Source organism: Panthera tigris, chromosome F2, assembly GCF_018350195.1.
Source record: "Panthera tigris isolate Pti1 chromosome F2, P.tigris_Pti1_mat1.1, whole genome shotgun sequence".
Taxonomy (NCBI): Eukaryota; Metazoa; Chordata; class Mammalia; order Carnivora; family Felidae; genus Panthera; species Panthera tigris.
Window position 1 is genome coordinate 67449893 of NC_056676.1, and position 27906 is coordinate 67477798.

Consider the following 27906-nt stretch of genomic DNA (forward strand, 5'->3'; position numbering starts at 1 on the left):
TGGGTGATAGTACATGCCAGCACAGACATACTTGACTGAAATACATTAACTTTCTCATCTTGGCTGACTCAGTTGACTTGACTAGCAAGTCCTGCCATAGCCCCACCTCTGAAAATAGAAAGTGTATTATTATGTTTTCAGAATTCCAAGCTTTAAGAAGCAGTTAACTATTCTTTGGCTTTGCTCTGAGGGCCAATGGCCTACGGCTGAATTCTGATAATTGCATAGGCTGGAGGTCAGAGTTGGAGAAGAGGAGGTCCTCAAGGAGCAGAAGGTTGAGAGGAGCGTTTTAGAATTCTAGGTTATACATGCCAACATTGTAGTTAATAAAACACACCAACTACATCTGAGGATCAGGCTAAGCTTTGATAACACAATGGTAATTTAAGACAACTATGTCAACTGAGTATTAAAGGCACAGAATGTGTGTCAAGATTTTATAATGTTTTGCTGGTAATTGTTCTTTTGGGACTCGATTCTAATAAAATAATCCAAAATGTAAATGCATTTCATATGCAAAGATATTTCTCAGTGATATTTGGAATTTGGAAGCAATTGAGATTTGTGAACTCATTAATCAAAAAAAATTAAATGTTTAGAAAATGTTTCATCATGTTAAATTTTAGAGGAATAGAGATACTGTATATGTAGTTTGATCACCATTACCAGGCAAGGAAATACTGTAAGCCATGAAATGAAGTAGAAAGAAGCACAGGGCATGAAGACCAGCAGGTAATCCAGTTAGACTGTAAGTACATGGGAGATAAGATTACCAGGGTAACTGGGCTCATTTATAAAGTTATTTGTTGCCTTGAATAAGACAGTTTAATTAATAAGTCATGGGGAGTGTTAAGTTTTTCATTAGGTGAGCCATCTGATTAGATTCTGACTTTAAGAAGGTAGATCTCGTTGTGGTATATAGGATAAATTGGGAAGGGAAGAGGTCTTGTTATAATGATCCAGTCAAGTGCTAACCATATCCTGAATTACTGCAGGGGAATAGGGAAAGAGAATTAATGCAAGAGGTGTTGCAGAGGTAAGATCTGGAGGACTTGTCAACTTATTTAAAATAATAACAAGCATAGGGGAATCAGGAGTTGAAGGTGGCTTTAAGGATTTTAGTTTGAGTAACTGGGGGAAAAGGTGATACCATTAAAAGTAGCAAGATGTCTCATGAGTTGCCGGTCTTTTGGTGGGAGAATGATTTTGTCGAGTATACTGTGTTTAAGGTGCTGGCTTTTGGCATAGATTTTTGACAAATGGTTAGAAATTAGGAAAGTTTTGATGTCCAACCACGGCTAGAGAGAGGGAGAGAAAGGCTCTCCACATGCTCCCAGGTGATAGTTGGAGGGCGGAGTAGATGAGCCGCACAAGGAGAAGAGTCCAAGAGCAAGGAGAGGAAGAAAAGGAGGAGCCAGCAAGGAACCTTCAGGTGGCTAGGAGGAGGACCGAGGGGCAATGGGCCAAAAGCATTAAAGGGAGAAAGAGTTTATCTTCCTGACATCATTTGCTTCTTTTAGTTGAATTTCCAGTTACCAAGGATGCACAAACTTCTCAGTCCAGAATGGAAAATTATTCATATTTTTCATGTCTCAAAATTCATAAACTAAATTTTATAATCTAATGAGATTGGGGGTGTGGAATTGGCCATTGTCTATTTTCCGTGTTTCTACTTTCTGTTGGAAGTATTAACAAATACTTTTGGCCTTTCCAGATACGGGTGTTTAAAGCAATGAAGAGTGGAGCTCACACCTGACTTCCACTATTCGGTTTTGTAAACAAGAAATGCACTGTGTAGTTTTAAATAATTCTCACAGTGGGTAGGGGGATGGAAATGAGGTGTAATAATTTATAATGGAGAACAGGTTTTAAAAAATCCATCAAAAAGCTGGTAATAGCAGTTACTTTTTATTTAGAAGTTGTGCTGTAATCACAACTAGAATATTTTATTTAACAATTAGAATCTTAAGAATATTTAAAAATAAACATGACACATCTAGGAATGGTTTGCATTGGCTGTAAAGCTGAAGCTGCTCTGGGATAGAAATTAATATTGTGGAACACACCGCCCCAAAACTTAGTGCCTTAAAATAACCATTTATTTGGCTTGTGATTCTGTGGATTGGACATTTGGGCTGGATTTAGCTGGGTGGTTCTTCTGCTGGTCCATCTAGGCTCACTGCCACGTCTGCAGTCAGCTGCCTGAGTGTCTCGGAGCTTCTTGGTCTCGGGCACCCTCAGGTAGGACGGTTTTCCCTGCTCTCTCTGGTCTCATCCTCCAGCACGCTAGTTCAGGTTCACATAGAGGCAGAAAGGAGAGAGGAGCCTCAAGGCAAAAGCAGAAAGTGTCTGGAGGCCCCAGCTTGGAAATTGCACAGCATAACGTTATCTTTGCCAGACATTTGGTCAAAGCAATCTCAAGGTGGCCCAGATTGATGGGGTGGGGGAACAGACTCTCCTCTCCATGGGAGGAGACAGAAGTACTGTGGCCAGATTTTCAGCCTACCACACCAATTCATATTTGTTTATTTCGAATACTCAAATACCAGATTTTAACTACTGGAACAGTGTGTGTGTGTGTGTGTGTGTGTGTGTGTGTGTGTGTGTGTGTGTGTGTTACTAACTGTCTCTTCTCAATAGGCAGCTCTCAGAAGCGAAGGGTATTTGAAGTAACCTCACTTTTGTGAGTCATCCGTTTGATCAGGGACATGTTTATTCAGATACCAAAGCAACTGAAGAGATAATTTAACATAAGTAAAACTAGACTACAACTGGTTTACTTGCACAATATTTATTGAATAGCTTTGAGTGCCTCCTTGGTGCCTGGCACTGGGATAGGTATTTATGAACACAGAAAAAAGAAACATGGCATAATCTTTCAACAAATTTGTATTCTTATAGGATGAGCAAAATGTATGCCCGTTCAATCCCAGAAGCATATATTATTAATGTGTCAAGGACTGGGCTTTAATCAAAGATCGTACACAGATGGACATGGCTTAGTCTTTTTAGTGGAGCAGAGGAACAGATACTTAAAACCACTGTAATTCAAAGCGAAATAATAAGTTCCATGAGAGAAATATGAACTGAGCGCTATTGAGTTAGGAAAAGAATAGGAGGCACATGACCAACTGCCAGGATGTGTGATTCATATAATTAACACCTGAGTAGGAGAGTGCTTTGAAACCACAGGTGATGGCTTCATAGAGAAAATGAGTTTTGAACGAGACTTTGAAGAAGAGGGAGAATTTGAATAAGTGGAGAGGCGAAAATCCTACTCAATTTAGGACTGAGTTGTGTTTTCCCAAGAAGATAATTATTTAATTAAAGAGAGAGCCTTTTAAAGTGGCAAATATTAAAGAGCATGAGATAATACAGTAGGAAGACTATAGAAAACATTATGCTGGGAAGATGGCTGGCAAATTTTTTTCCCTTTGATGGTGCCAGGGCTTAATCTTTTTATCAGATATTTGTGTCGTTTGGTTGGAAAATTGAGTAGGGAATACTTATTTTACTTCATAAGGGCACTGAACATTTTCATTTTCATTGAACAGCGCTCTGTAGTCATATGTTGGTTTAAAAACTAGAAACAAGTATTGTGTGTTCTTGTTGATCAGGAAATCCAAAATTAACCAAAGTAAGGAAACCCCCATTAAGTAATGTTGGCTGGTACTTTCTGCACGTGTGTCCAGATAGACATAAGAGCTGAGCTGGTAGAAAGAAATTGAGGAGATTCCTTTCCTAACTTTGACAGGTAAATTTGCTTTTCAGTCTTTCTGTTCTCCTTTGTCCTGTTTAAACAATTTAAACTATTTTGAGAAGGAGAAGGATTGATTATAATCCATTTTACTTACTGCCAACTGAATAGTACAATACTTAGATATACACCGGTTGCCAAAGTGCTAAACTTACCTGTGTAATTAATAATAGAATACAAGAATCGTAATTTTTATTCTGGTAAATCAAAGGCAGTATTTCACTGTTTAAGTGGCCTTCACAGGACACAAACATCATTAACTAGTCTATCACTGCTTTTCCTTTGAAAGTCAGGCCTTTCTCTCTGGAATCCTTCCTCTCTTAAGTTTTGCATTTTCCTCAGATAGAGAGCTCATTGAGGACAAGAACTGGGCCTTACTAAGTTTTATGTCCTCAGTATCTTGCAGAATTCCTGGCTCATAACAGACATTCAGTAAGTGGCTGGATTATATTGTACATTCATACACATGCCCCGTTAAGAGGAAAGTACTAGAAGAGAAGTGTGGGGAAGGGAGTAGCTTTTCAGCGTCTGTGTAATGTTCATCTCTCTTTTTTTGAGCCACTTTGCAGACAAAAACTGGCTTCTTATTGCTTTCTCCCTCTGCAGTCTGGCCTCTGGGGCAAGTCGCAGCCTTCCCTGGCCACCTCCATCTCCCCCCTCCTCGGGGCACATCTCACTCAGAGTGCCTTCTGTGGGAAACCTTTGCTACCCACTTCAGCTCAAGATAGCCTGCTCCTTTCTGTAGCACTTCTTCCATATAAATATGCACACACAGAGGCGCCTGGGTGACTCAGTCGGTTAAGCGTCCAACTTCGACTCAGGTCATGATCTCACGGTTTGTGAGTTCAAGCCCCGCATCGAACTCTGTGCTGACAGCTCAGAGCCTGGAGCCTGCTTCAGATTCTGTGTCTCCCCTTCTCTCTCTTCCCCTCCCCTGCTCTTGCTGTCTCTCAGAAATAAGTAAACATTAAAAAAAAATTAAAGGGGCGCCTGGGTGCCTCTGTCAGTTGAGCATCCGACTTCGGCTCAGGTCATGATCTCGCAGTTGACAAGTTCGAGCCCCGCGTCGGGCTCTGTGCTGACAGCTCAGAGCCTGGAGCCTGTTTCCGATTCTATGTCTCCCTCTCTCTCTGCCTCTCCCCTGCTCATGCTCTGTCTCTCTCTGTCTCAAAAATAAAGGTAAACATTAAAAAAAATTTTTTTAATTAAATACACACATATATTCCCTGCCCTTCTCTAAAGTTTTTATCTTTTTGATTGGGTAATATATGCATATAGTATAAAATTTACTAAGCACACAAGACTATGTGGTGAAAAGTAGGGTCTTTGCCTCCCTGGAGGCAGGTACTGTTGCCTGTTCCTTTTGTATCCCTGTAGAACTATCTCTGTGTGTGTGTATGTCTCTCGATGGTATCGTGTCGGCCATACTTCTCCTTGGCTTTTATCACTTAAATATTTTGGATCTCTTTTCATATCAGTACAAATAGGGCTTCTTTATTCTTCTTAATGGCTACACGGTAGCTCGTAATTTTTAACCAGTTCCCTGATGATGAGGATAATTGACAATTACCCACATTGCTGCGATAGTCTTACACTCCACAGACAAAATTCCACACAAGTAGGTCTATATCTGTAAGAAAAATGCTGGTGAAGTTGCTGGGTCAAAGCATATGTGAATTTTTTGATTGTCCTGTGGAGGACAAATTGCCCTCCATGAAGATTATATTCATTTAAATTTCTATCAACAATGTGTGGGAGAGCCCGTCTACTACATACTGGCCACTTCAAGTTTAATTACACCTTTTGGGCCTTTGCCACTTATGTGTCCCAGATAAACTGTTCTTATTCTGTTTCTAATGTTTGTTATCCTTTTGAACATTTCCGTGTATTTCCCTCGCACTATCAGTGCTTTGCTGATCATCTGATCAGATCATCTGATATTTGCATTGACTCTGTATTTCTTAACTTTCAGGAGAATTCTTGTTTCTGACGTTCTTTCCCATGAGCATGTACCTGTCACTTCCAGGTTTGGGTGTGACAAATAGAGTCATGCTGTTCTGCATCTTTGTGTTGTTTCCCCTCAGTTACACCCAGTGCTCTGGGAGTGTTTATAGATCGATGATCCTAAGTGGGCAGAATGTATCCATGTCACTTTGAAGAAGAGAGGGTTATGGCTTTCTAAATATTTTACACTAGTTCCTGCCTTTGTGTTGAATATTTTAAGTAACATTATTAGCATCTGTTACTCTATATACCAATCATTTTCAGGGCTCAAACCCAGCCTGTTTGCTTTTGACTTTTACCTTGTTAGAGATGCTAACACAAATTCACTTAAAGGTACCAATAAGATTTTATGGTCTGTTTCCTACTAAGGCCTAGATAAAACCTTTCTGGATCCACTCTGGCTGAGAACGTGGGAGGAAGAATCTCTCAAAAGATGCCCTTTTGGGGTAATGAAGAAGTACGGGGACTTGGCTGGGTTAACAGACTGTCCCTGCAGAGCTGAGGCACTGAGAGCCAGGTGGGAGCTGTGCCGGGAGGCCTAGTTCATAACCAGGCTACGATACCACCTCTCCAGACAGCAAAGTGAGAAGAACGGGGTGGGCAGGGCGGTTGTTAGCCAGCCTGAAGTATTTGACGGGAGGGAGGATTCAGGTCAGAGGTTCCATACGCGACCACTGAAGGTCATTGCGAGAGTTTCAAGTATTTTGACATGTTAGATAGTTTGTAAATTTCGGGTGGTCCATCAGGTGAAGAGAGAGACACGGTAGGCTAGAAAGTACTGATTCACAGAATCCGAATACTTCCTTTATTAAAGTAGCATTTCTACCTGTTGGGTTACAGTTGTATATTATGTGCTGCACAAAACACCTGGCTGAGGAGGCAAGGCTTGATGAAATGCTGGCCTGTTTTCTGACCTCCAAGGCCTGTACCCCGTGTGCCTTGTCCTGATTCATCTGCTAAGTCAAATGCGCAAGGTAGGCATGCAGAGGCTTTGTTCCATTTACCTCATGTAATCTGTTAAAAAAAAATTAATCTTAGGATCAATGTGTAACAATATTTCTAATCCAAAAATTGCATTTAGTCATAAATAATAGCTGGTCATAGTTAAGTTCTCTTGTAGAAAACGAGAATAGGGAAGAGAAGAACTTACTTACTTGTACGAGTAGGCCCCTTTATGAGAAAGGAATCTTGGAGATTTGTGCTTTTTTTTTTTCTTTTTAAGCTTTTATTCTCTGCCACACGATTTTCCCTTCGAGGAGACTGGAAGTAAAATGAAGCCCATAGAAGAATGTCCTTTCACGGGGCTGTCTGCGTCTCAACAGTGTGCATGAGACCAGTCATGTTATTAATTGTGTTCTCACTTGGCCAGAGGGTTAGCTGTTCTGAAATGTGATTTGAACGCCCATATCTTTCATAGGCCTAAGCTTGTCTCTGGTCTTTTAATAAATAAACATTTTTATTGAGTGATTCAGCTCAAATTTATTGTCCTAAATAGTAGAGTCTACATAAGGCACTCATACTTCCCCTTTCTTGTTTCTTTCTCCCTCTCTGTCTCCCTCTCCCTCTCCCTCTCCCTCTCCCTCTCCCTCTCCCTCTCCCTCTCCCTCTCCCTCTCCCCCTCTCCACCCCCTCTCCGCCCCCGCACCATTTGGCAAAGCACACAGAGGTCTGGAAGTCTGTAGGCCACATTAGCCTGAGATGTAAGTTTTCTTTGGCTCGCACAGTGTTGAGATTTGTTGTTTTTAAAATGCATTTAGGTAAGAATTGTGCTTCTCATTGAGTCACTGCTCTGACCATTCGTGTTTGTCCTCTGCTGGTTCACTTTCAGTGTCTTTCCCTGGTAGGCAGTCAAGTTTGTAGTTCTCGCTTTATGTTTAGGCCACCCTGTGAACATAGAATTAATGCAGGAGATTGGAAGGTAAGCTAAAGTCCTGCCCCTCAGAGCTTTGTAGAGAAGCATTTCACACCGAATAAAGAACTCTTAAAAAAAGGGGGGAAAAAAGAACTCTTATTTCTGTTTTAAGAAATGTTTTTGAATGTTAGTACCATTTCATACCAGTATCCTTCCCCCCAGCACTCCTCAGATTTAATTACCATTGGGATGGGTTGGGCCTTACAGTAAGGTAAACACTGGCTTAGTAGACGGAATTAGGGAACTGTATCAAGGTTTAGAGTACCAAGGGTCAGTAGTAGGCTGGCCACTTGCAGCCAGAATATACACAGACAGTGAGGTCAAGACAAGTCATAGGTCGTAGTGAGTTAGACAGACTGGGGAATAGTAATAGCATCCTTGGCCGTGGGGCAAGAGAATGCAGAGTCCAGGCCTCTGGGACTAATGTGCACACGGACGAGTATGAGATGAGATCAGAATAGGCAAGGAGGCTAAGCGGTGGGGGCTCTGGGTCCCAGATGAGGAAGAAGGTCTCTGGGGAGACAGTAGAGGGCACTAGGTGGGGGGGGGGGGGGGGGGGAAGGACTTTGCTACAGAAAAGCCTCCTTTGGTTAGCTCTTTCTTGTTTATTTAACACACTTTCTTTTTTAGAGCAGTTTTAGGTTTACGGAAAAATCGAGCAGATAGTAGAGAGATTTTTGATACGCTTTCCCCTCCTCCCCATTTCCCTATTTTTAGCATCTTACAGATTAGTGTGGTGTATTTGTTATAATTGAGGAGCCAATATTAATACAGTAGTATTAACTAAAGTCCATCATTTACATTAGAGGTCACTGTATTACACAGTTCTGTGACGGGATTTTGATGGTAAAATATTTCTAACATATACTTACCATTTCGACTGTTTTTCCACGTTTGGTTCAGCGGTGTTTACTACATTCACAATGTTATGCAGTCATCACCACCATGCGTCTCTGGCTCTAGCACTTTTTCATGATCCTGCGCCAAAACTCTGTACCCATGGAACCGTAACTCTGCATCACCCCTGGTAACCACCATTCAGCTGTCTCTGTGTATTTGACTCTTTTATGTACCTCGTTCATATAAGTATGTCTGGCTTATTTCACTTAGGACAGCAGTGTCTTCGAGGTTCACCCGTGTTGTAGGGTGTATCAGAATTTCGTTCCTTTTTAAGGCTGAATAACATTCCATTGTACGCATCAACCACATTCTGTTTATCCATTCATCTGTCAGTAGACACTTGGGTTGTTTCTGCTTCATGGCTATAATGCTGCTAATGAAGATTGGTATAAACATACCTGCTTGAGTCGCTGCTTTCAATTTTTTTATGCCCAGAATTGGAATTACTGGATCAGATGGCCTGTGGGTTTTTGACCAATGCGTGATGTCATGCAATCACTATTACAACACATAGAATAGTTTCGCTGCCCTGAAAATCTCAAGCTTCAACTATTCATCCCCCGCCGTCTTTGCTTCTGCTCAGATTTTACTATATTCCTTCTGTGGACATTTCACTACTTGTTTATATTGCACTCAGGTAAGCTTTCGGGTAAAGATGAGTAGGATCCCAGAGCTATTAGAGTTAATTAAACCAGAGATCCAGGGACTCAGGAGGCAGAAAATTCTGATAAGTTGTGGTCCCCTGGGCTTTTAGATTCGAAAAGTTACCTATGCAATAAACATCTAGGTAACAGATACAGAGCTTTACACCGCGTGGGTTTTAAGTTCGATGTTTGTGGGTATGCAGTTTTGTATTCCATCTGTTTGTTCTGCAAAGCTTTATTAAGCACCTATTATATGCCGACCCCTGCACTAGATACTTTCCGTGGGAATTCAAGCTGCCATTCAGGCAAGTTAGAGACTATCGTAAGAGCTTCCACCTTTTGCACCAAGGAACCCTTTTTGCACTTGTTCTCCAAGAAACACATGTTTTGTTTTGAAAGATGTCTGTTATGTGACTACACTTGTGCTAGGCTTTCCCAGCTCTTCACTGAAAATAGCTTTTGAACCTCCGTGATCATTTTCAGAGAGTCTTTGTGGTTCTCGGTGTCTTGATAAGAGCGTGATGAGGCTGTGTGACTGTCTGCTCTGTCCTGTCATTACAGCTGCACCAAGGTACTTTGTGCGGCTGTCTTCCAGACTTGGCTTGCTCACATTCCCATTTCTCTGTCTTCTCCAGTTGCTTGCTGACCTAGCCTTTTCCCCTGTACTTCCTTTATGCCAGTGACCATGTACACGTAAAAAACTATACCGGAATAGAACATGAAGGGAAGAGAAGGCTCCTTCCTTCAGGAGGCTGTGTTCCTTAAAGCAGGGGTCTCTGTGCATTTTTCATTGACCTCCCCTATCAGAGGGAGCGTCCGCTTCCCGATATTTTGTATATTTATACATGTTCTGCATACAGTCTGTACATTATTAGCGGAACCTAATATTTTTTTTTCCATTTTTTAGGTAAAAGTTAGTTTTAAATAGAAATTCTAAGATTTTGCATACCACAGTGCATGCATGTATCTTACTTCGAAAACCGGTGCTGAGATGGCTAGCTTTCATATTTTTTACTGAGCCAAATACCTCACCACTCTGTCGAACCGTAGCATAGAGTCTGTCGGTAATGCCAAGGAGTCTAACAGCTATAAACAGACAGGTGTGTTTCATTAGGGAAAAGTCCTAGCATCTATTTCTTTTTTTTAATTTTTTTTAATCTTTATTTTTGAGAGAAGGAGAGAGAGAGTGCGAGCAGGGGAGGAACAGAGAGAGAGGGAGACACAGAATCCAAAGCAGGCTCCAGGCTCCAAGCTGTCAGCACAGAGCCCGATGCGGGGCTCGAACTCACGGACCACGAGATCATGACCTGAGCCGAAGTCGGACGCTTAACCGACTGAGCCACCCAGGTGCCCCATCCTAGCATCTATTTCTAATTCATTGTGCTACTCAAGTTTAACTCCATGTGCATTTGTAATAGAAATTAGCATGTTCTGAAAAATTGAGATAGTTTCAGATCAGATGCTAGCCATTCATCTCCCATAAAGTTTTTTGCACACCTTCTGAGTGTTCACATTACTACGTTACCAGACTCCGATCATTTACTGTACATGATACCATATAATGATTCCAGTTGACATCCGTAGACCACGTTTTCTACTGTTTCTGCTAGATACTTTGTAAGTGTTGTTTTCTCCTGTGGCTGTACTATCAGAGACATGTGACCGGTTATGCCTCCTAATACAGAGCCAAATGAAATCCATGAACAACAATCCACTGAAGGTACTTTAATGACACAGACTTTTATATGAATGATTAATGCTGTACTCTCTACATATTGGCTGTTTGGTCTCTGGAAGAGCAGATAGAAGCAGATGGAAGAATAGCCTGAGTTGCATTTAGTGTTTCCAGTGTTCCGAAGCCTGGATGTAAATGAAAGATGAGCATTTCTCCTTAATTTATCTGGCTGGATTCCTGTGCCTAATGGCTGCATATATACCATAAACACTGTGAAGAAGCAGCCATGGAAACACTTGTTTTCTTGTTGGGCTAAATTTACTCTGGGTTGAATATTAACACAGTGCCTGGCAGTACTTTAAAAGCAAAAATAGCTTAAGCGTGACTCACTCTGAGTCATTTACTGCTAGTGCTGCTATATTGCCTAGAGCTTGACATTGAACAAGTTGGCAGCCTGTATTGCTACATTTTTTCTAGGAACTCTGAACAGATTTCATTCTTGTGAATTCGCTTGTGCAACGATATTAAATAGAGTAATATGTTTATTTTGTTTCAAAGTCAAATGAATTTGAGAATGGTGAAACTGAAGTATTTTTCTTGGGCTTTCTGGAAAAGCTAGATTCTCAGAATTCTCCTGTGGTTAAAAGACTTACTTTATCTTTTAAAGAATTAATAAAATGTCATGGAGGTTTTGTTTTAGATGCTTGGGCTTTTCTGATCAAAAACATCATACTTCCTGAAAATCATTATAAAAAACGAGCTTAGTAGTACTACCAAGTAGGAGTCATTAATTTTCTGACATTAGCTGATGAGATGGAAATGTGCCATCCTGAAAGCTTCTTTTCTCCTCCTCCTCCTCCTCCTCCTCCTCCTCCTCCTCCTCCCTCTCCTCCTCCCCCCTCTCCTCCTCCCCCCTCTCCTCCTCCTCCTCTTTCTTCTTCTTCTTCTTCTTCTTCTTTTTCTTCTTTTTTTTAATGTGGTGAGGCATGTAACATAGCCTGCCTTGTAGTTAAGCTGGGTGTATGACCTGTAAAGTTCTCTCTTGTTATTAGAGATTATATAATGGGAAGTTCATTGGTTTTGAAAGGCAGACCAAACCCACCCACGGGATTTCTATTGGCCCTTTAAATACACGTATCGCATGCCTTCCCCCGAGTAACTGTGTGACTGAGGAGGGAGTGAACAGCTTGTTGGCCAACTGTAGGAAAACTATTAAGGATCGTCAGTTGGTCTCATCTGAGCTGGGGTCAGGATGGCTGAGAATCTAAAACTATATATATGAGATTGATTTTCCCATGGTGTTGCAATCTTTTATTTTAACATGTTTTTGTGTTTAGTTTTTGGAGTTGCCTAACAGTATAATTTCAACTGAGGCTTAGTTTCAACTCTTTTATTATAATCTGTGGGAACATGGGTTGTTTTTTGTTTGTTTTGTTTTTTTTTTTTTCTATTTAAAGGCACTATCATTTTGCCTTAGGATTTCAATGATTTATAAAGAGAGTTTTCCTATGATAGCCTAAAACCAAAATGAGCCTAACCTAATGCTTGATATTATTTTGAAACTGTTTTACCATAAAATTCTTACACTGGGAGATGCAACTCTGGCAGAGAATTTCAACATAGTTGCATAAATTGTGTTTCATATTACAACTTGTTCTCTACTTGACTTCATTGAAATTAATAAAAGGACTCTTTCAGAAGGATCTGGTGAGTTAGCATCATTATTTAAAAAAAAAAAAGTAAAGAACTTACTCATAATGTATCCTGTGTTGCTAAGTTTTCAAAGTTAGCTATCTCAGCCACACCCGAAAAGCCCTTTCAGAAGACTGAAATTCACTTACCCATTTACATCGCCTTAGAATTTTCTTCCCGATAAAGGAAAGAGTAAAAGAGCTGAGATCAATATGAATTTTCCCTATGACATATGGTGATTTCATGAAAACCTAACATTTGAAAACTGGGTTGCTGCCAAACCTTGAATGTGAAATGTAGTTCCTTATTCTGTGGTTAAAGAGAACCTTTAAAGCCGGGCTTTCTGGCTTGGACCCTGTGGGTGCTAAAAATATCACCAAGGTGCTTTTTGTATCCCAAAGGGATTCCATCATCCTGCCTTACTTAGATCTAGAGGATCTAGGTTAAGGTGCGAAGGCTGCCAGGTCGTGCCGTAGCATTCTCCGGTGTCGTGGTCACACTGACCCTCTGCTGCTACGTTTGGGAGGTATATAAACGAGTTATTTGTGTGGCTGGAAAATTAACTCAAGGTCTAGTTAACCAACGCTTCTCAGGTTGTAAGCTGAAAGGGCTAATCCAGATAAATCTCAGCATAGCCCAGTAGCCACTCTGTGTTTATTACAGTTGTGTAGGTGGGTCTAGTCCATAGAAATGTACGAAGATAACCTAAAGTCTTCGTGCGGGGCCCAGCACACAGTAGGTATTCAATAAAAGCTCACTGAATATGAATGTACTTATATGACCAGTAGTACAACTGCTCACCATATTTAGTCAGCCAAGTTTTGTTCCGTTCCTTTCCTTCATTTCTGTACTCAAACGTTTATTGAGCTCTTATACGCCAGAAATGTGTGAGATATTTGAGATAAAAAAAAATTAATAAGCCTTCAAGAAGTGCAGTCTTCACTTGGAGAGGCAGTTAGGCAAATTATTAAATACACTCATCATCTGCTTTTTTTTTTTTTTTTAAAGTCTAGGTACAAAGATGTCATGACCTTGTGGTAGTAACTTTTTTTTTTTTCAGCCAATAGCAACTGTTGACATTGTATGAGCACTTACTGTGTACCAGCTGTGCTCAGGGTGCTGTGAGGTGGAGATGGTGGTATCATTCCCATTTTACAAAGGAAGGTGTTGAGACTCAGAGAGCTGAGCAGTTGGCCCAACTTCATATTCATGATTCATACCCAGGAAATCTGGCTGCAGAGTCCATGCCTTTAACCATTGCATAAACTGCCTCTTGTTGATTGGCTTTGCTGAGGAAAAAGAAAGGACACTTAGAATAAGTAGGAGAAAGTGGGGGGTCAGTACACCAGGAATAACGGGATCTCTTTTGTGGAGTATTAGATTTTTTTTTAAAAAATGAGTGATGATTTCGGAGTACTTTTGCTAAAACCTGTGTTGCTAAAACAAAGTGCCTTCATAAGTAGGCTAATTCTGAGAGCGATTTACCACGTACCCAGCATATCTTTCTTAGGCTATATGTGCCAGTCCCTGAAATGAGCTGAGTCTGAGGACTCAGTGTTCTTTCACATGACCTCAGAGACTAAAATCAACTCTTAAACCAGTGCGGGGTTCTGCCATTCAGAGAGCAGTGCCTGGAAACAGCTCAGCTCCAAGTAAAGTTTTCCATCGTCCGAAGGCCGTGTTTCTTCCCTTGTGTCGTGGCTCTTCTAACTAAGTTCTCTGACAACCTCATTCTGTCCTGTCAACTCCATTCACCTCCAGCCCAATGATTTTTTTTTTTTTATAGTCACCACTACCAAACAGTTATTCAGACCCTGCAGCTCTTGTTTCTTCCTTGGCTCTGTCCACGTTCCCGATGGCTGCAGCTGAAGTGGAAGAAGTGAAAACCATCAGCTGGCCCTGCGCCCGTGTCCTGTAGGTGAAGCACCTCCTGAGAAGGAGGGCGTCCAGGGACAGGGAGCAAAGAAGCTTCTCTCCAGGGAGGCCCCCTGGCATTTTGTGTTAGTTTCAGTGCTTTGGGGGACATTTGTTTTCTTTGGTAGGGTATTTTTTAATGTCTTGGCCTATTTTATAAGAAAGGGTTTTCTCTTAACATGGCCCACTGTCCTTATTTGCTGAACAGAGTTGTCTGCAAGGACCCTGTGGTTTTCACCTCATGCAGCCCAGCTTTGGTCCATTGTAGGCAAATTATGATTTGGCTTGGTGGGTATAAATGCATTTCCAGGTATAGTATCCGCGGTTCTTTTTTCTTTTTTTTTTTATTTTTTATTTTCCAGTAATGATTTCCAAAAGCTGGATTTTTAATAGGCTTGTTACAGCTTAATGGAAGTCACCGAAGTTGACCTCACTTAGCACCCACATATGTAACACTTAGCAATAATTTACGCTTTTGATTCAGTACACACTTTATATTGTTAAAAAAAAAAAAAAAAAAAAAAAAGCACATACAGTTTTCTTCAAGAAACCCAGAATCAAACATTTTGTCCCGGGCTTTTTTCTCTGCATATTAAACTAACGTGAGTGATCAAATGATGCGCTGTGGAAAGAGATGCATTTGTTCCCTGAGGGCATGGCGGCTTCTGACTAAATATTTCTTGCGCCCCAGTCTTTGTGTGAGCTTTCTTTTCAACTTGTCTCATCCTGACATTCTAAAATAACACTTTATAAATTCACCGGAAAGGGAAGGTGACCGTACAGTTATCAGATGGTGAACTCTAGTCACGGGGCGTTCGCGTGGGTCGCCTGTAATTGAAGACAGTGCGTCCTTTGTAGTTGAAGTGCAAGGGAGGACATGGGATGCTCAGGAACAGAAAGGAGATGGGTGGACGGCCGCTTTCCTGGCACTGTGCCCCCTCCCGTCTGTAGCCGGGATCAGTTCTAGATGGCATCCTCGACACCTCGGCGCCTTGAGGGCTTGGGATGCCAGCTTGGGCTTTGCCGGCCACGCTACGCTACGTGAGTGTTTCCCGAGATTTTCACTTCCTGACTCCGGAGGAAGCCATGCCACCTGTCAGAGGGAGTGGGGGTCACTCCTGAGAATACAGATGTCGTTTTGGAGATGCAGCTGTTGGGGTCGGGAGAGAATATTTGTGGGCAAGATAAAGAAGAGGAAGAGACAACTTTCCCTCTCCCCCTTACTCCTCCCTGTTTGACAGCCTGGTTGTTTCTGCTTTCTCCCTCGGCTTCCTCTTCTCTGTGCCCTTTAGACGGCACTGCCTTTTAGAACTTGCTCTCCCCCCTCCCCCCCCCGCCCCGCCATCTTTCTGTGTCCTTCTTAATCCCCACCCTCAGCAGCTTCGTTGTGGACCCGTCCCCCTCACAGAGGTATCTGCCAGCGGGATGGCTGCTTCAGTCTGAAGTGCTGGTGGCCACTCAGCACCTGCTTCAGAATCAGCCTTTGCTGCCCAGCAAGCTTAGCCAGACCTTCTAGTCTCTTTAGTTTTTGTTGTTGTTGTTGTTAATGTTTATTTATTTTTCAGAGGCTGGGGGGAGACACAGAATCCAAAGCAGGCTCCAGGGCCCAAGCTGTCAGCACAGAGCCCGATGCGGGACTCGACCTCACGGACCGTGAGATCACGACCCGAGCCAAAGTCGGACACTTGACCGACTGGGCCACCCAGGCCCCTTGCGTTCTCTTTAAGTGAGAGTGAGCCCCCCTGTACTCCTTCTCCTCCATCTTCAGTCAGGTGGACAGTCCCCAGATCCACGGGACACGAGGCAGAGGAGCACCTGCCGTGTTCTAGGCATCGTAGTAGAGATTTCGTAAATGGTGTCTGCACCTGGGTAACAGGGAGAAGGTGGGGGGAGGTACCCCCTGATTTGTGGGTGGGGTGACCACGGCTCAGAGACAGCAAGTCACACAGCTGACAAGTGGCCGAGCTGAAACGCCAGCTGAGTCTTTCCCCGTCCAGAGTTGGGGCTTTGCTGCCTACCAGCTGGCTAGTCCAGTGCTCACTTACTCTTTCTGTGTGCAGTCGAGGAAGACTTTTATTAGTCTCTTTTTCTAAGCTCTGGCATTAGCTTTTGGTTTTTAATTATGCCTGCATAATTGAGATTAATACTAAAAATCAGGAGGTCTCTTATTGGGCCAGTAAGACTCCTACGTATTTGAAAATCTGATTCAGCATTAATTAGAATTTCTTTATATTCAGTCTTTTCAAAATTACTTTGCTAACAATCGTGTATGTTGTAGAAAATTCAGGTAATATAAGGGTCAAAAGATAAAGATCACCTATAATCCCACCACTTAGAGATAGCCACATACTAACATCTTCTGTATTTCCTTAGTCTTTTTTCCTATAAAATACACGCTTGCAAAATTGAGATCAGCCTTGTGTCCTGATTATTTCACTCATTATAATGTGAGCTGATTAAATACTTGAAAACATGATTTTAAAATGATGCCTAATATTCCATTTTATTAATGCACCAGGATTTTCCTCATTGAAGCACTGTCCTCTGTTATATTCACTGGTAGTCAGTGGATAATAATGGATATTATCATTTTGTAAAGTCAGCTTGGTAGTTTAAAAATAATGTTTTTTGCATTGAGTCCGCACTATCAAAATGCACCATTTTTAGGTCACCTCTTTGTTATTTTACATTTTGTGTATTGTAAAGATTAAAGAATGGTGTATTTTTCAGGGAGAAGTTGTTTTTTAAAAATTACTTCAAAAGTTGGGCCAAGTGGTTGGTGTTTTGTTCTGGTAAAAATTTACTCCTTTTGCAAATGCTTTGATACATCTATTTATTCAGTCAGCAGACATTTATGAAATCGTTCCTGTACAAGGTGTTAATTGCTGAGAATAAAAAGAAGAAAAGCATGCTTTCTGTCTTCAAGAAGCTTACAATTTATGCAGGTAACATATATGTAAATGTAATTTTGCTTTTAATGTAATTATAATGGTTTCGTATGAGTCAGCGAAATAAATACTAAAGTAAAGCTGCAAGCAGTGTGCAGGGAGAACACAAAGGAAAAGTGGTTAATTCTGATCGGTGGAATAAAGGGAAGACTTCCTGGAAGAGTTGACATCTGAGCTGGGCCTTGAGGCTTGGGTAGAATTTCGCTTGGAGAAAGCGGCAAAGGGCATGTGAGGCTGTGAGTATAGTATAATCCGACCCACCGGCGGCTGGGAGTGCATGGCATGTTGGAGAAAGCAAATGTTCCAGAGGGGCTGGTGTGTCGCGTGCCAGGATCATGGGGGCAAGAGTAATGAAAATGAGGCAGAGGGCAGTAGCAGCTAATGAACCCAGAGCTCGTAGGGGGTCAGACAGTCGGTGCTCAGTTAGTGTGTGCCTGGCTCTCTGCTAATAAGTTCCTGCCCATATATAATCTCATTTGACTTACATGACAGTTTTGTGAGCTATTTTTAGCACTACTCAAAGATGGAAATAAAAGCTCAGCAAACCTAAGTGATTTCCCCCAAACTCACAAAGCTTGTAAAAGGCAGGACCAAAACTCAAATGTAGTCCTGAGATTCATGCTTTTTTTTTTTTTTTTTGCACACTACTTTCCTAGGTGGAGATAAGAGAATAGAAAGCCCTGAAAACTATGTTAGGTGTTTGTAGGCATTGCTGGTTTTTCGATGAGTGATATTATCTGACTAGTGAAGATAATCGTAGTGACAGAGTGAAGGGTGAGTTGGGAAAAGATATTGCAAGGAGCGAGACAAGATTGACAACTGCCACAGAAACCCAAGCAAAATGCGTCAATGGTCTAAGTACTGTTGGAAATACAAACACGGGGAGAAGAGATTTGGATGGAGAATTCACACACTGGGAAGACAGATGACAGATGGTCTCAAGGCAGCGAGGAGGTCTGGATTAGGTTCGTGGTCTCAACTTTTTTTTTTTTTTTTTAATCACATACTTCTTAACGGTTACTCTTTTTCTTTCTTTTCTTTTCTTTTTTTTTAAAATTTATTTATTTATTTTGGGAGAGAGAGTGTGTGCGTGAGCTGGGGAGGGGCAGAAAGAGAGAGAATCCCAAGCAGGCTCCACACTGTCAATGCACAGCCCAGTGCGGGGCTCGAACTCACAAACCATGAGATCATGACCTGAGCTGAAATCAAGAGTCGGAAGGAAGCTTAACTGACTGAGCCACCCAGGTAGCCCGATAGTTAAATACTTTTGAGTATGTATCCAGGACAGAAATACTACTATTTTATATTACTCTCCTTTCCAGCAGATTTTCCTGTGTATATCCATTTTAGAGGTCACTGGAATTAAGAAGAATGGTTGTTTGGGAAGGTTGTCAGGAGGAAAAGGTAGCAAATTAGAGTTTCGTTTTGGACATACGGAGTTTGAGGCACCTAGAGGAGCACAGTCATTTGGAGATGCTTCATTCAGAGTTGGAAGTGAGCAGTAAAGATTTTAGGAAGTAAAATCATACCAAGCCTCTGTTCTAGGTGAAATTCAGCTTTATCCTCAAAATAGAGCCCAGTTTTTTTTATTCCCTAGTTCTACTTTCTGTAAAAGAATAATTACAGATGAAAAAGTCAGGAGTCTGTTTTCTATTATTTTTAGCTACGTAATCTTTAGTTGATTGTTTTAGTATTTTATCATTTGATTCTCAACTAAATATTTACAGATTTTTGAAAATGCTATCCCTGGTGCTCTAAATTAAAGAGTGAGTATTCTTGAAATAACTCTTTTGTGTAGTCTAAAACATGAAAATCTTTTTTTTAAGACCTTGTAGACTGTAATTCATTGACCTATTCAGACTTCCTTAAAATATTCAAAGGTATCAAGCCTAAGTGTCTCTTCTAAACAAAGAGATTCATCCAAAGATCAGGATGTCTTTATAAATGGCTTATGCTTTTCAGTAACTTTCTCAAAAGTAGAATTCTCATTTCCTTCTGGCTAGCCCTCTGTTACTGAGTTAATACCTATAAAGCACAGCCCAGAATACTTTCCATTTATTAAGACCCTACAATTCTATGATTAAAGGCACAAATGCTGGTTGGTGTTTTGGGGGTGGTTCAGTTTGGTTTGATTTTAATTAAGAATACTGTTTTTTCAACCTTCAGCCAACAAAATCTTTTACCCTTGATATTCAAAGCATCTCCCCCCTTGGGGAAGTAGGGATGAAAAACAGCTGTAGTTCCTCCATCTCATGAAGCTCAGTTCACTTACTTCCTTTTGTTTATTTTCTATTCAGCATCGATATCAGTGTCTGTGATGAATATTTATTGAATACGCAGTGAATAGAGGTACCATTGTAAGTTGATCACATGCTGATGTGGGAATGCACCTTTTCTTTCTTTGTTGCTTAATGGATAAAAGGCACAAAGAACTTAGGAGACTAGGTCAAGTTCACAAAAAGAATCTTTGGTTCACTTGGGCAAATAGAGCCTCAAAACACCTACGTAAAAAGGAAACATTCCTATTGGAAGAAATGGCAAAGCAAAGTCAAGTTGATGGGTCTCCCTGATCTTGCCCCTGTCTTTCTTAGACAGCAGAGGGCAGCAGCAGGAGACACTCGTTCTCCCGGAGCCATCAGCTCTCGCTCGCTACCTTTTTCCTTCACTGAGTGTCTGTACACACCAGATACAGCTGCCCTGCATTGACAGCAAATAGTTTGAGACTCTTGAGATAGATGATTAAAGCACTGAACAAAATCATGGTATAGACCGGTAGTTAATAAAAATGAGAGTATCTGATTTTACACCTTTTTTTTTAAATTTCTTTAAACGTTTATTTATTATTGAGAGACAGAGAGACACAGAGTGTGAGCAGGGGAAGGGTAGAGAGAGGGGGAGACACAGAATCTGAAGCAGGCGTCAGGCTCCGAGCTGTCAGCACAGAGTCCAACGCGGGGCTCGAACTCACAAACTGAGATTGTGACCTGAGCCGAAGTCAGTCGCCCAACCAACTGAGCCACCCCGGCACCCTGATTCTAGAGAATTTTTGAGAGGACAGATATTTAGGACTGTTAGTCATAAAATAAACCTGATAGTCTCAAAATGTTCGTAATGGTTTTACAGATGGAAGGAAGCAGGATGAGCCAAGCTACAGGAAGTGCTATGCTGCAGCGAGGATTTGGTAAATGTGAATGGATGGTCGCTGACATGTCTTCAAGAAAAGAGCTTGTTTCTGTAGCTTATCTGGATTCACAGTCGGTTGCTGCTTCGTATGTGTCTAGCATAAAACAGCAGTTACTGCAAAAGCAAAGTGATTAAAGCATCTCAAGACTTTTGTTCTAGTTCTGCCACTTTAATATTGATACGTGCTCAGATACCAACCTCTTGAAAGCTCGTTCTCATTCCCTGGAACAGAGTTTGCGTTTCCTTGTGCATTATTACCTCAGAACTCTGATCATAGCTCTTCTGCGCACTGTAGGTCACACCCCGCTAGTGAATAATGACATCATTGTAAAAGGTCTTGACCAGCATTTTATTATAAAAGATGCTGAACAGGGTAGGTTAGAAAATGCCACGTGCATCATGTGATTTCATAAAACTTTTGTCCGGTTCAACCTATGTTCATATACCCTGAGTTGTGACATAAAATGTCATCTCTTAGTGCAGATCATGTTTAAAGTTTTTGAAAAACACTGCATTGTACCATGCATCACATCGTCATGTAATTCTGTCTATAAATCTCTCCCCTCTACTAGACCAGGCACCTCTAGAAAGACGGAATCACATTTTCACGTTTTCTTTGTCTCTTAATTCCTAATACCAGGACAGATCTGCCTGACAGATACGAGGTGTTCAGTAAATGTTTGTGGAATGCATGCATGCATGCACGAATGTCACTTAATTTCTCTGAGCCTCGTATTTCTTTCTCATAAGTTGGAATGTTACCCACCGTATCTCACAGTGTTATTCTAAAGATCAGTTGAGATCATGTATGTGAAACTTCTTTACGGAAGAGTTATGAGCATAATCAGGATTATTGTCTGCAGTAATTTTGTCGTTGGGCATATAAGCCTCAGGAGTTGTAGAAATCTTAACTCAGTGTTCTCAGGATGTATTTTTTTTGTAGTTCTGTTCGTAAAACTGTGATAGTCCTTCGTAGACACCGAGCTAGGAGACAGTCTTGAAAAACTGGGTGGGTGCCTTTTTTAAACTTTTTATTATGAAGCCTTTCCACATACAAAGCAGGTACAGGGAGGAAAATTTTTGCCTCTACCCTTCTGGGTTCTTTAGACTGGTCTATTAATGAAATCGATTTAAGATTAACAGGAGATTAAAAGGATTAAAAGGAGAAAGACAAACCTAATTGCCTAGGTCCAGGAGCCCCACAAAGACATGAGAGGCAGCTGAGGTTTCTATGCCACCCCGAGCTAAACAGAAGGTGGCAGGAGTCTGACGCTTCAGAGGGAAGGAAGACACTTCGCAGGGAGATGGGAAGAGCCGATATTTGGTAAACAAATGTTCGTCATGCCATCCGGAGCCAGTGGACCACAGAGAGGACTTCGAACCAGCAGGCTTTGCCAGCTCCCCTCAGCTCACCACACCTAGCTCCCGGTCTCTGTAGTTATCTCTGGTGGTGATTCTCTTCCAGGACCAAGCCCTCTACTTAAATTGTTAGAGGCAGTTCAGCGGGAGGTGAGAAGCTCTTCCTGCCTGACTCTTGCGAGCCCTGATTGTCTTCAGCTCAAAAGAATGCACAGGCCACAGCGGTGCATTTCGGGGAGGCTCATTCTGAAGGCACAGTTAGAGGGTGGGCTTCTGTGTTCTCACCCCCATCTTCAACAGCCGGCTGCTCAGAGCCAGTTTTGTTTCGTATGCATCCTCTCCTACCTCCCCTTCCCATCTTACTATGAAACAAGAATAGATTTCTTTTCCCCTCCTCCCTCTCCTCCTCCTCCTCCTCCTCCTCCTCCTCCTCCTCCTCCTCCTCCTCCTCCTCCTCCTCTTCCTCCTCCTCCTCCTCCTCTTCCTCCTCTTCCTCTTCCTCCTCCCCTCTTCCTCCCCCTCTCTTTAGTTTGTCAAGTATGTAGAAACTGTCTTAACATTCTTTTAAATGAGTTATTCTCTGACAGGAACTAGCAGGTAAACAAGATACATTATTTCCCAAGATTTTCATATGATGGTGAACAAGTATATTGCAAAACACAGATCACATTCCAGAGTTGTAACTAGTTCTGGAGGCTTAGTTACACAATTGCCAACTCTGTCCTCTTCTGCAGCGATGTGGTCTTACAGAAAAGTAGTCTGAAGCATGATAGAGGAGCACTTTTAAGCTTTTGGAATTTTTGTTTTCTGTCGTATAATATTCCTCGAGCTTTTGACCTTGAGCTGGGCAACAAAGTGTATCCAACCGAGACCTCTGGAATACTGGAAAGCAGTAATAAACTCTACTTCGAGACCACAGCGCAGGGTTGTAACATGGAACTCAGAAGGCAAGAGTCCCCTTAGAAGCAGGGAATTTTTAAAACACAGTAAATAAGAATCACTTACTTTATTAATTTTTATTGAACTTTTTTTGGTTTCATAATTTTGTGATTCAGGTCTTCAGATGATACAAATAATTTTAAAACAAAGATGTTTAATTCTGTCACATATTTTATTTATCTAGAATCTTTCTTCCTTGAAGTCAAACATGGAGCTCATTTTGATTTGTCATAAGGTACTGCTAAATTTTGCCCATTGCGATAAATGAGTCGTCCGTGACTTTTGCATGTCTCCATTGTCTTGAGGTTTTTAATATATCCTGGACATTTTTTCCCCAAATAAAATAGATATGAGTACACTTTTATGTTAAAATATTTCACGATCTATTTATACTAACATAAGGAGGTTGCCCCAAACCCAGTGGGGAGGGTTATGGGTCGGGAGTACCAGACAGTGGAGGTGAAAGTCATGTGATAGGAGTGTCCTGACTCCAGAGATGTTGTGGATCACAGATCTGGGTAGATTTCTTTCAGGGACATGACCATTTCCCCAGTCTCCCCTGCTGGATAGCTCGAAATCATCTTTTCCTCGGTCATTCCCGGCATCCCAGAAATAGATCCTTACTGATTATTTATTTAGAAAAGTCTCAGGCTTTATCTTTTTCATTCCCTTGGCCAGGGCATCAGTTTTTCTTTTTATCGGCATACATCTGGACTCTGATAGCGTTGAGAAGAAACGAACTAATACATTGTGACCGTGCCATTTTATGTACACTTAATCTTCAACAAACCTGAGAGGCAGGGCCGTTATGCGCACGTCTCAGGTTGGGAAAACTGGACGAGCTCTTACAGGTGTATTCTGTTGCTGAGGAGTCTCCTGGCCCTGAGTTTTTCTGCCCCTGTTTGGTACGTTCTGTGCCAAAATACCACGATAATCTCCCCAAAATGTAACTCTTGCGTAATAAAACCTATCATTGCTGATGCAGCACTTTACAAATTACTAGGGAGTTTTCACGTTTGATTTCATTCTGCACGAGGTCCTCCACGAGGTTAGTATTCTGTTATTGCCTTGTCAAGTACCCTGTAATGACTTCTGTTTCCCATGAAACCAGTGATAAGCTCTTAATATTGATGACGTTGCCCGTTTGATGCTGTTTGATGCCGTTGTGTCTGATTAAACATCACGCCTCGCGGTGTAAACTGAGTTAACCTGAGCTAGGTGAGCTTCCTTGGGGTCCTCTTCAGGTGTCGTTCTCGTCTCTTCCTAACATCTGCTCACACACAGCTCTTGTCCACGTCGCCCTGCTTTTCCCTCACCTCTGTCCTCCCAGTGTGAACTCTACCAGGGCCTGGGACTCATTTCAGGTCCTGCCTTTTTGAAGGAGCCTTCCCCAATAATTTATGTCTTCCTGTCTGTTTTTTCTTCTTGATTTCTCTCATCAGATATGTTTCCCCTTGAATGTAATTTAAAAGTTTCTCCCCTAACTATAAAAATAATGTATCGCTTCATGTAAAAAGATTATATAGGATACTTGAAAATGAAAAGGTTAACTCCTGGCTTCCCAGGCCCAGTTCGTAGAAGTAACCACTGCTACGTGCTCTTACAGCCATTGTTTCTGGGCATAAACAAGAATGTGTGTGGGCACACAGTCACACACATGCCTGTTTACACACGTGGGAGATAGAGATAGATCTGTCTTATACACAGACACCATCTTACAACTTTCTTTTTTCACTTGACAATGTATCTTGGAAAACTTCCCACGTTGGTGAGTGGAGGTGATTTCGTTGAAAACATTGCCTTGTTGCCTCAAATTGTTTCATGTCAGATCGTTTTATGCATCCACATCTCCTCTCCCTTCGAAACAAGGAAATGGCAACCCCTCCGGCACAGGTGTAATTCCATATTCGTTCTCATGTCCGTTCCTTTGCTCTTTACTCTTTGTGCGTTGACTGCACATTTCACTGTTGTGTGCCGTGGCAGATTAAGAACGTTTGCCTCCCATAACCCCCAAGGAGTCAGGATCTAGTAGGTAAGACTCTACATTTATACATATAACTGTAACACAGAAAGAAGTTGACAAGTGACACAGATTTCTGTTACTGGAAATACAGCCCATCACATTACTTGAACAATCCTCTTGCTGAAAACAACCCCAACTATTGAATATGTATAAGAAAACATCCTCAGAGCAGCAAAGGACTGAAAATCAAAGGAAATCTAAGAAACAGAATCCATGGAGATTTAGAGAACAGAAGCTGCTGTTGCCCTGAGGGCATTTGATGCAGGCTAATTTGAGCTTTGCCTGCCTCATAGGTAGTGAGACTATACAGAAAGCTAGGAAATGATTAACATAAGATTCAGCATGATGATATTGGGGGGGGGGGGTGGATGCAGGGGGTTTCTGGGGCACTGAGAATTTTCTGTTTATTGACTTGGTGGGAGCAACCAGAGTAGTTTGGTTTCTAAACAGCATATTTATTTTTTGTACTTTTTAAAATACATGTTATAACTGACAACAAAAAATTAAATGTAGAAGAAGTTATAAAACAATATATATATTACAATCTCACATATGTGTATATATTACATAAATGGGATGTGTAATATATAAATTTTGCATGTTGATATAATATATAAATTTATGCTTATGTATATAAATATGTGTGTTTGGGGCTGCTGAAGCGTGTGTGTGTGTGTGTGTGTGTGTGTGTGTGTGTGTGTGTGTGTGTGTGTTTCATATACGTAGAAAAAGATCTGGAAGAGTATTCACCAAACTACTGGGGGCAACCTTGAGAGGTAGAACAGGGGTGGAGAAGTAGAAAGGAAGGAACTTCTATTTCATGCTTCACTGTTGTTAAATTTTTAAAGTAATCATCAGTGTTATTTGGTTGTTTTTTTTTTAATCAGACTTACAGAAAGATGTGGCTTCTGTCTCTGCCCATAAATATAAAAGGACCTCCCTCTGCCATGCTTTATACCACTTGGCACAGCACCTTCTTTTTCTTTTTTTTTTTAAACACACGTATCTTGTTCCTTTGCAAGACTTAAAGGGAACAAGACAATGTTGTGTTTATCTTTATATTTCTTGTACCTTAAAAAGAGAGAAAGGCTGTAGGCATCCAGTAGATACAACATTTCCTTAGAGGCTGTTTTGAATGTTATTTTGTACCTGGCACAGCAGTGGGCATAAAGTTGGCACAGAGAGTACAGGTTGATTTGAATTTAACTGACACTTTGTGGAACCTGTAGGCAAATGTGGAGTCCACCTTGCGGTGCCCCTCTTGATCTCAGAAAGCAGAGAAACGAAAATACTCTCTGAAAATTCATCGAAGAAATGAACATCAAAGAGATTAAAGCCAAGAGAGCCATTGTGATCTTAAGAGACATAAAGACTCCTTGGACAGTAAAATTTGACTATACCCTAATTGAGGGTATTGACATCTTAAAACTACCCAAACATATAAAATCTTCATCAGATGAGCATTTTCTCTGTCTCTCAAACAGAGAAAAAGAAAACCGATCGATTTAATTGTGGTGATACCCAGCAAAGCACCTTCTGAGCAGTAGCACCTGCCAGGCTGAGGCAAGCATCCAGCCTGCCTGGCAGGTGGGTAACCCTCTTGTAGAGAGCTGCAGAGCCTTATGCCGTTTGGTGCTGGAATCCTGTGTAATTAACTCCACTTGCTCTGCGTCCATGCCCACCACGCTTCCCTGCGGTAAATTTTCCTTCCCAAGGAGATAATTCACTATCAGGCTGATGGACATTCAGTACACCTGATTCTTCTGTTGTTCACTGTAAATAATAAAGTCGCCTTCTTCTTCTTCTTTTTTTTTTTTTTTTTAATACATCTGTGTCTTGTGAGTTTTGTTAGCATGAGTCTGCATTCCTGGGTCCAGTCCATGAGATCGGGTGTCAGAGTCTGTGAGGCCCCTCAAGGTGAATACTACCTTGAGGGCATCTGTGGGAGCAGACTGCTGGATGTCCCAGGTGATGCGCATCCATGTCGCCATGCCTCATGCTTCCTTCCCATTCCACACTTCACAAGAATGATTCCTCCCAGAAGTAGTGTATTAAGAACATCTTCATCACGTGCACATCTCACTTAGTACCAAATTAAATGATCTCAGCGAGAGTAGACCCTTTTCTTCTGGGTGAGTATTACTTGTTCAGTTTGGCAAATTTCACCCCTGTACGGAGGGGTGGAATGTATACTGTAGATGCCTCATCATGAGCATCTCTGACAACTCATTTCCAGTTCTGGCTTCTCGGCCTCTTCTGGCTTCACTCCGGCTCTCATCTCATTGTCAGCATTGATCCTGGCATCATTCTCAAGTCACACTTCCTAACCTGGGTCTCTCTTGCAGCAGCGAAACCTAAAGAAGATGGAAGACACAATGAGGTCGACAAGATTAAGGATAAGGATGCAAGTAGAGCAGGCAATGGACGAGGTTATCGAATTTTTTTCTTCCGTTCTCATCTTTCTCTCTTTGCTCAGAACAGTCCCAGTAGCATCCGAAAAGGTTTCAGATCCCACACACTGCTACGGAAACAGTACAGCCCAGTTCTCAGTGACATGTTCAGCTCATCTATGAATATAACGGAACTTAGACCAGATTTCACTAAATCGTTACCCGCCATTTCCTGCTAAGAAGGATATCAGGGCAAAACCCATTACAACTCTTAAGCGAGTCCTGGAGGTTTGTTTTTTTAAGTGAATATGGCGTCAAATATTACGCTGTCGGGTGGGACTTTACTAAATTATAACTTTTCCCCTTTCTTCTCTACTTCCCCTTTCACCCCGGCTTCCAGCCAGAATAACTGATCACCAAGTTTCCCCATAAATGCATCAGGAATTTACCCAGAGCAGTCCTCACTTGTCACTATTATTTAAAGTAATACATTTTTGGGAGTAGATTAAAACCTCACAAAAAGTCCAGATAGAATAGTTGAATATAGGATCTTAAAGGGATGTTTG

The 27906-nt window shown here is 41.5% G+C and overlaps 1 protein-coding gene and 1 long non-coding RNA gene across 4 annotated transcripts in view; one reads left to right on the plus strand and one right to left on the minus strand.

The window, feature by feature from the left end:
- The window catches only part of NSMCE2 (NSE2 (MMS21) homolog, SMC5-SMC6 complex SUMO ligase), a 217515-nt gene that overhangs the window by 81574 nt on the left and 108035 nt on the right, over positions 1–27906 (plus strand). The window contains exon 5 of one of the 2 annotated variants that reach the window (XM_042973228.1): positions 27296–27379. The exons of the other annotated variant lie outside the window; for it this stretch is intronic. Within the exon in view, the coding sequence (XP_042829162.1) occupies positions 27296–27379 (84 nt within the window). The remainder of the gene's footprint in view (positions 1–27295; positions 27380–27906) is intronic. 2 annotated transcript variants of the gene reach the window in all.
- LOC122234979 lies at positions 5572–9017 on the minus strand. Of its 2 annotated transcripts, none has more exons than XR_006212994.1 (4): positions 8546–9017; positions 7407–7645; positions 6916–7021; positions 5572–6775 (listed from the first exon to the last, which is right to left on the minus strand). It is a non-coding gene; the product is annotated as an uncharacterized LOC122234979 (long non-coding RNA). The 2 variants fall into 2 exon arrangements; XR_006212993.1 differs by having other exon boundaries at positions 6916–7143.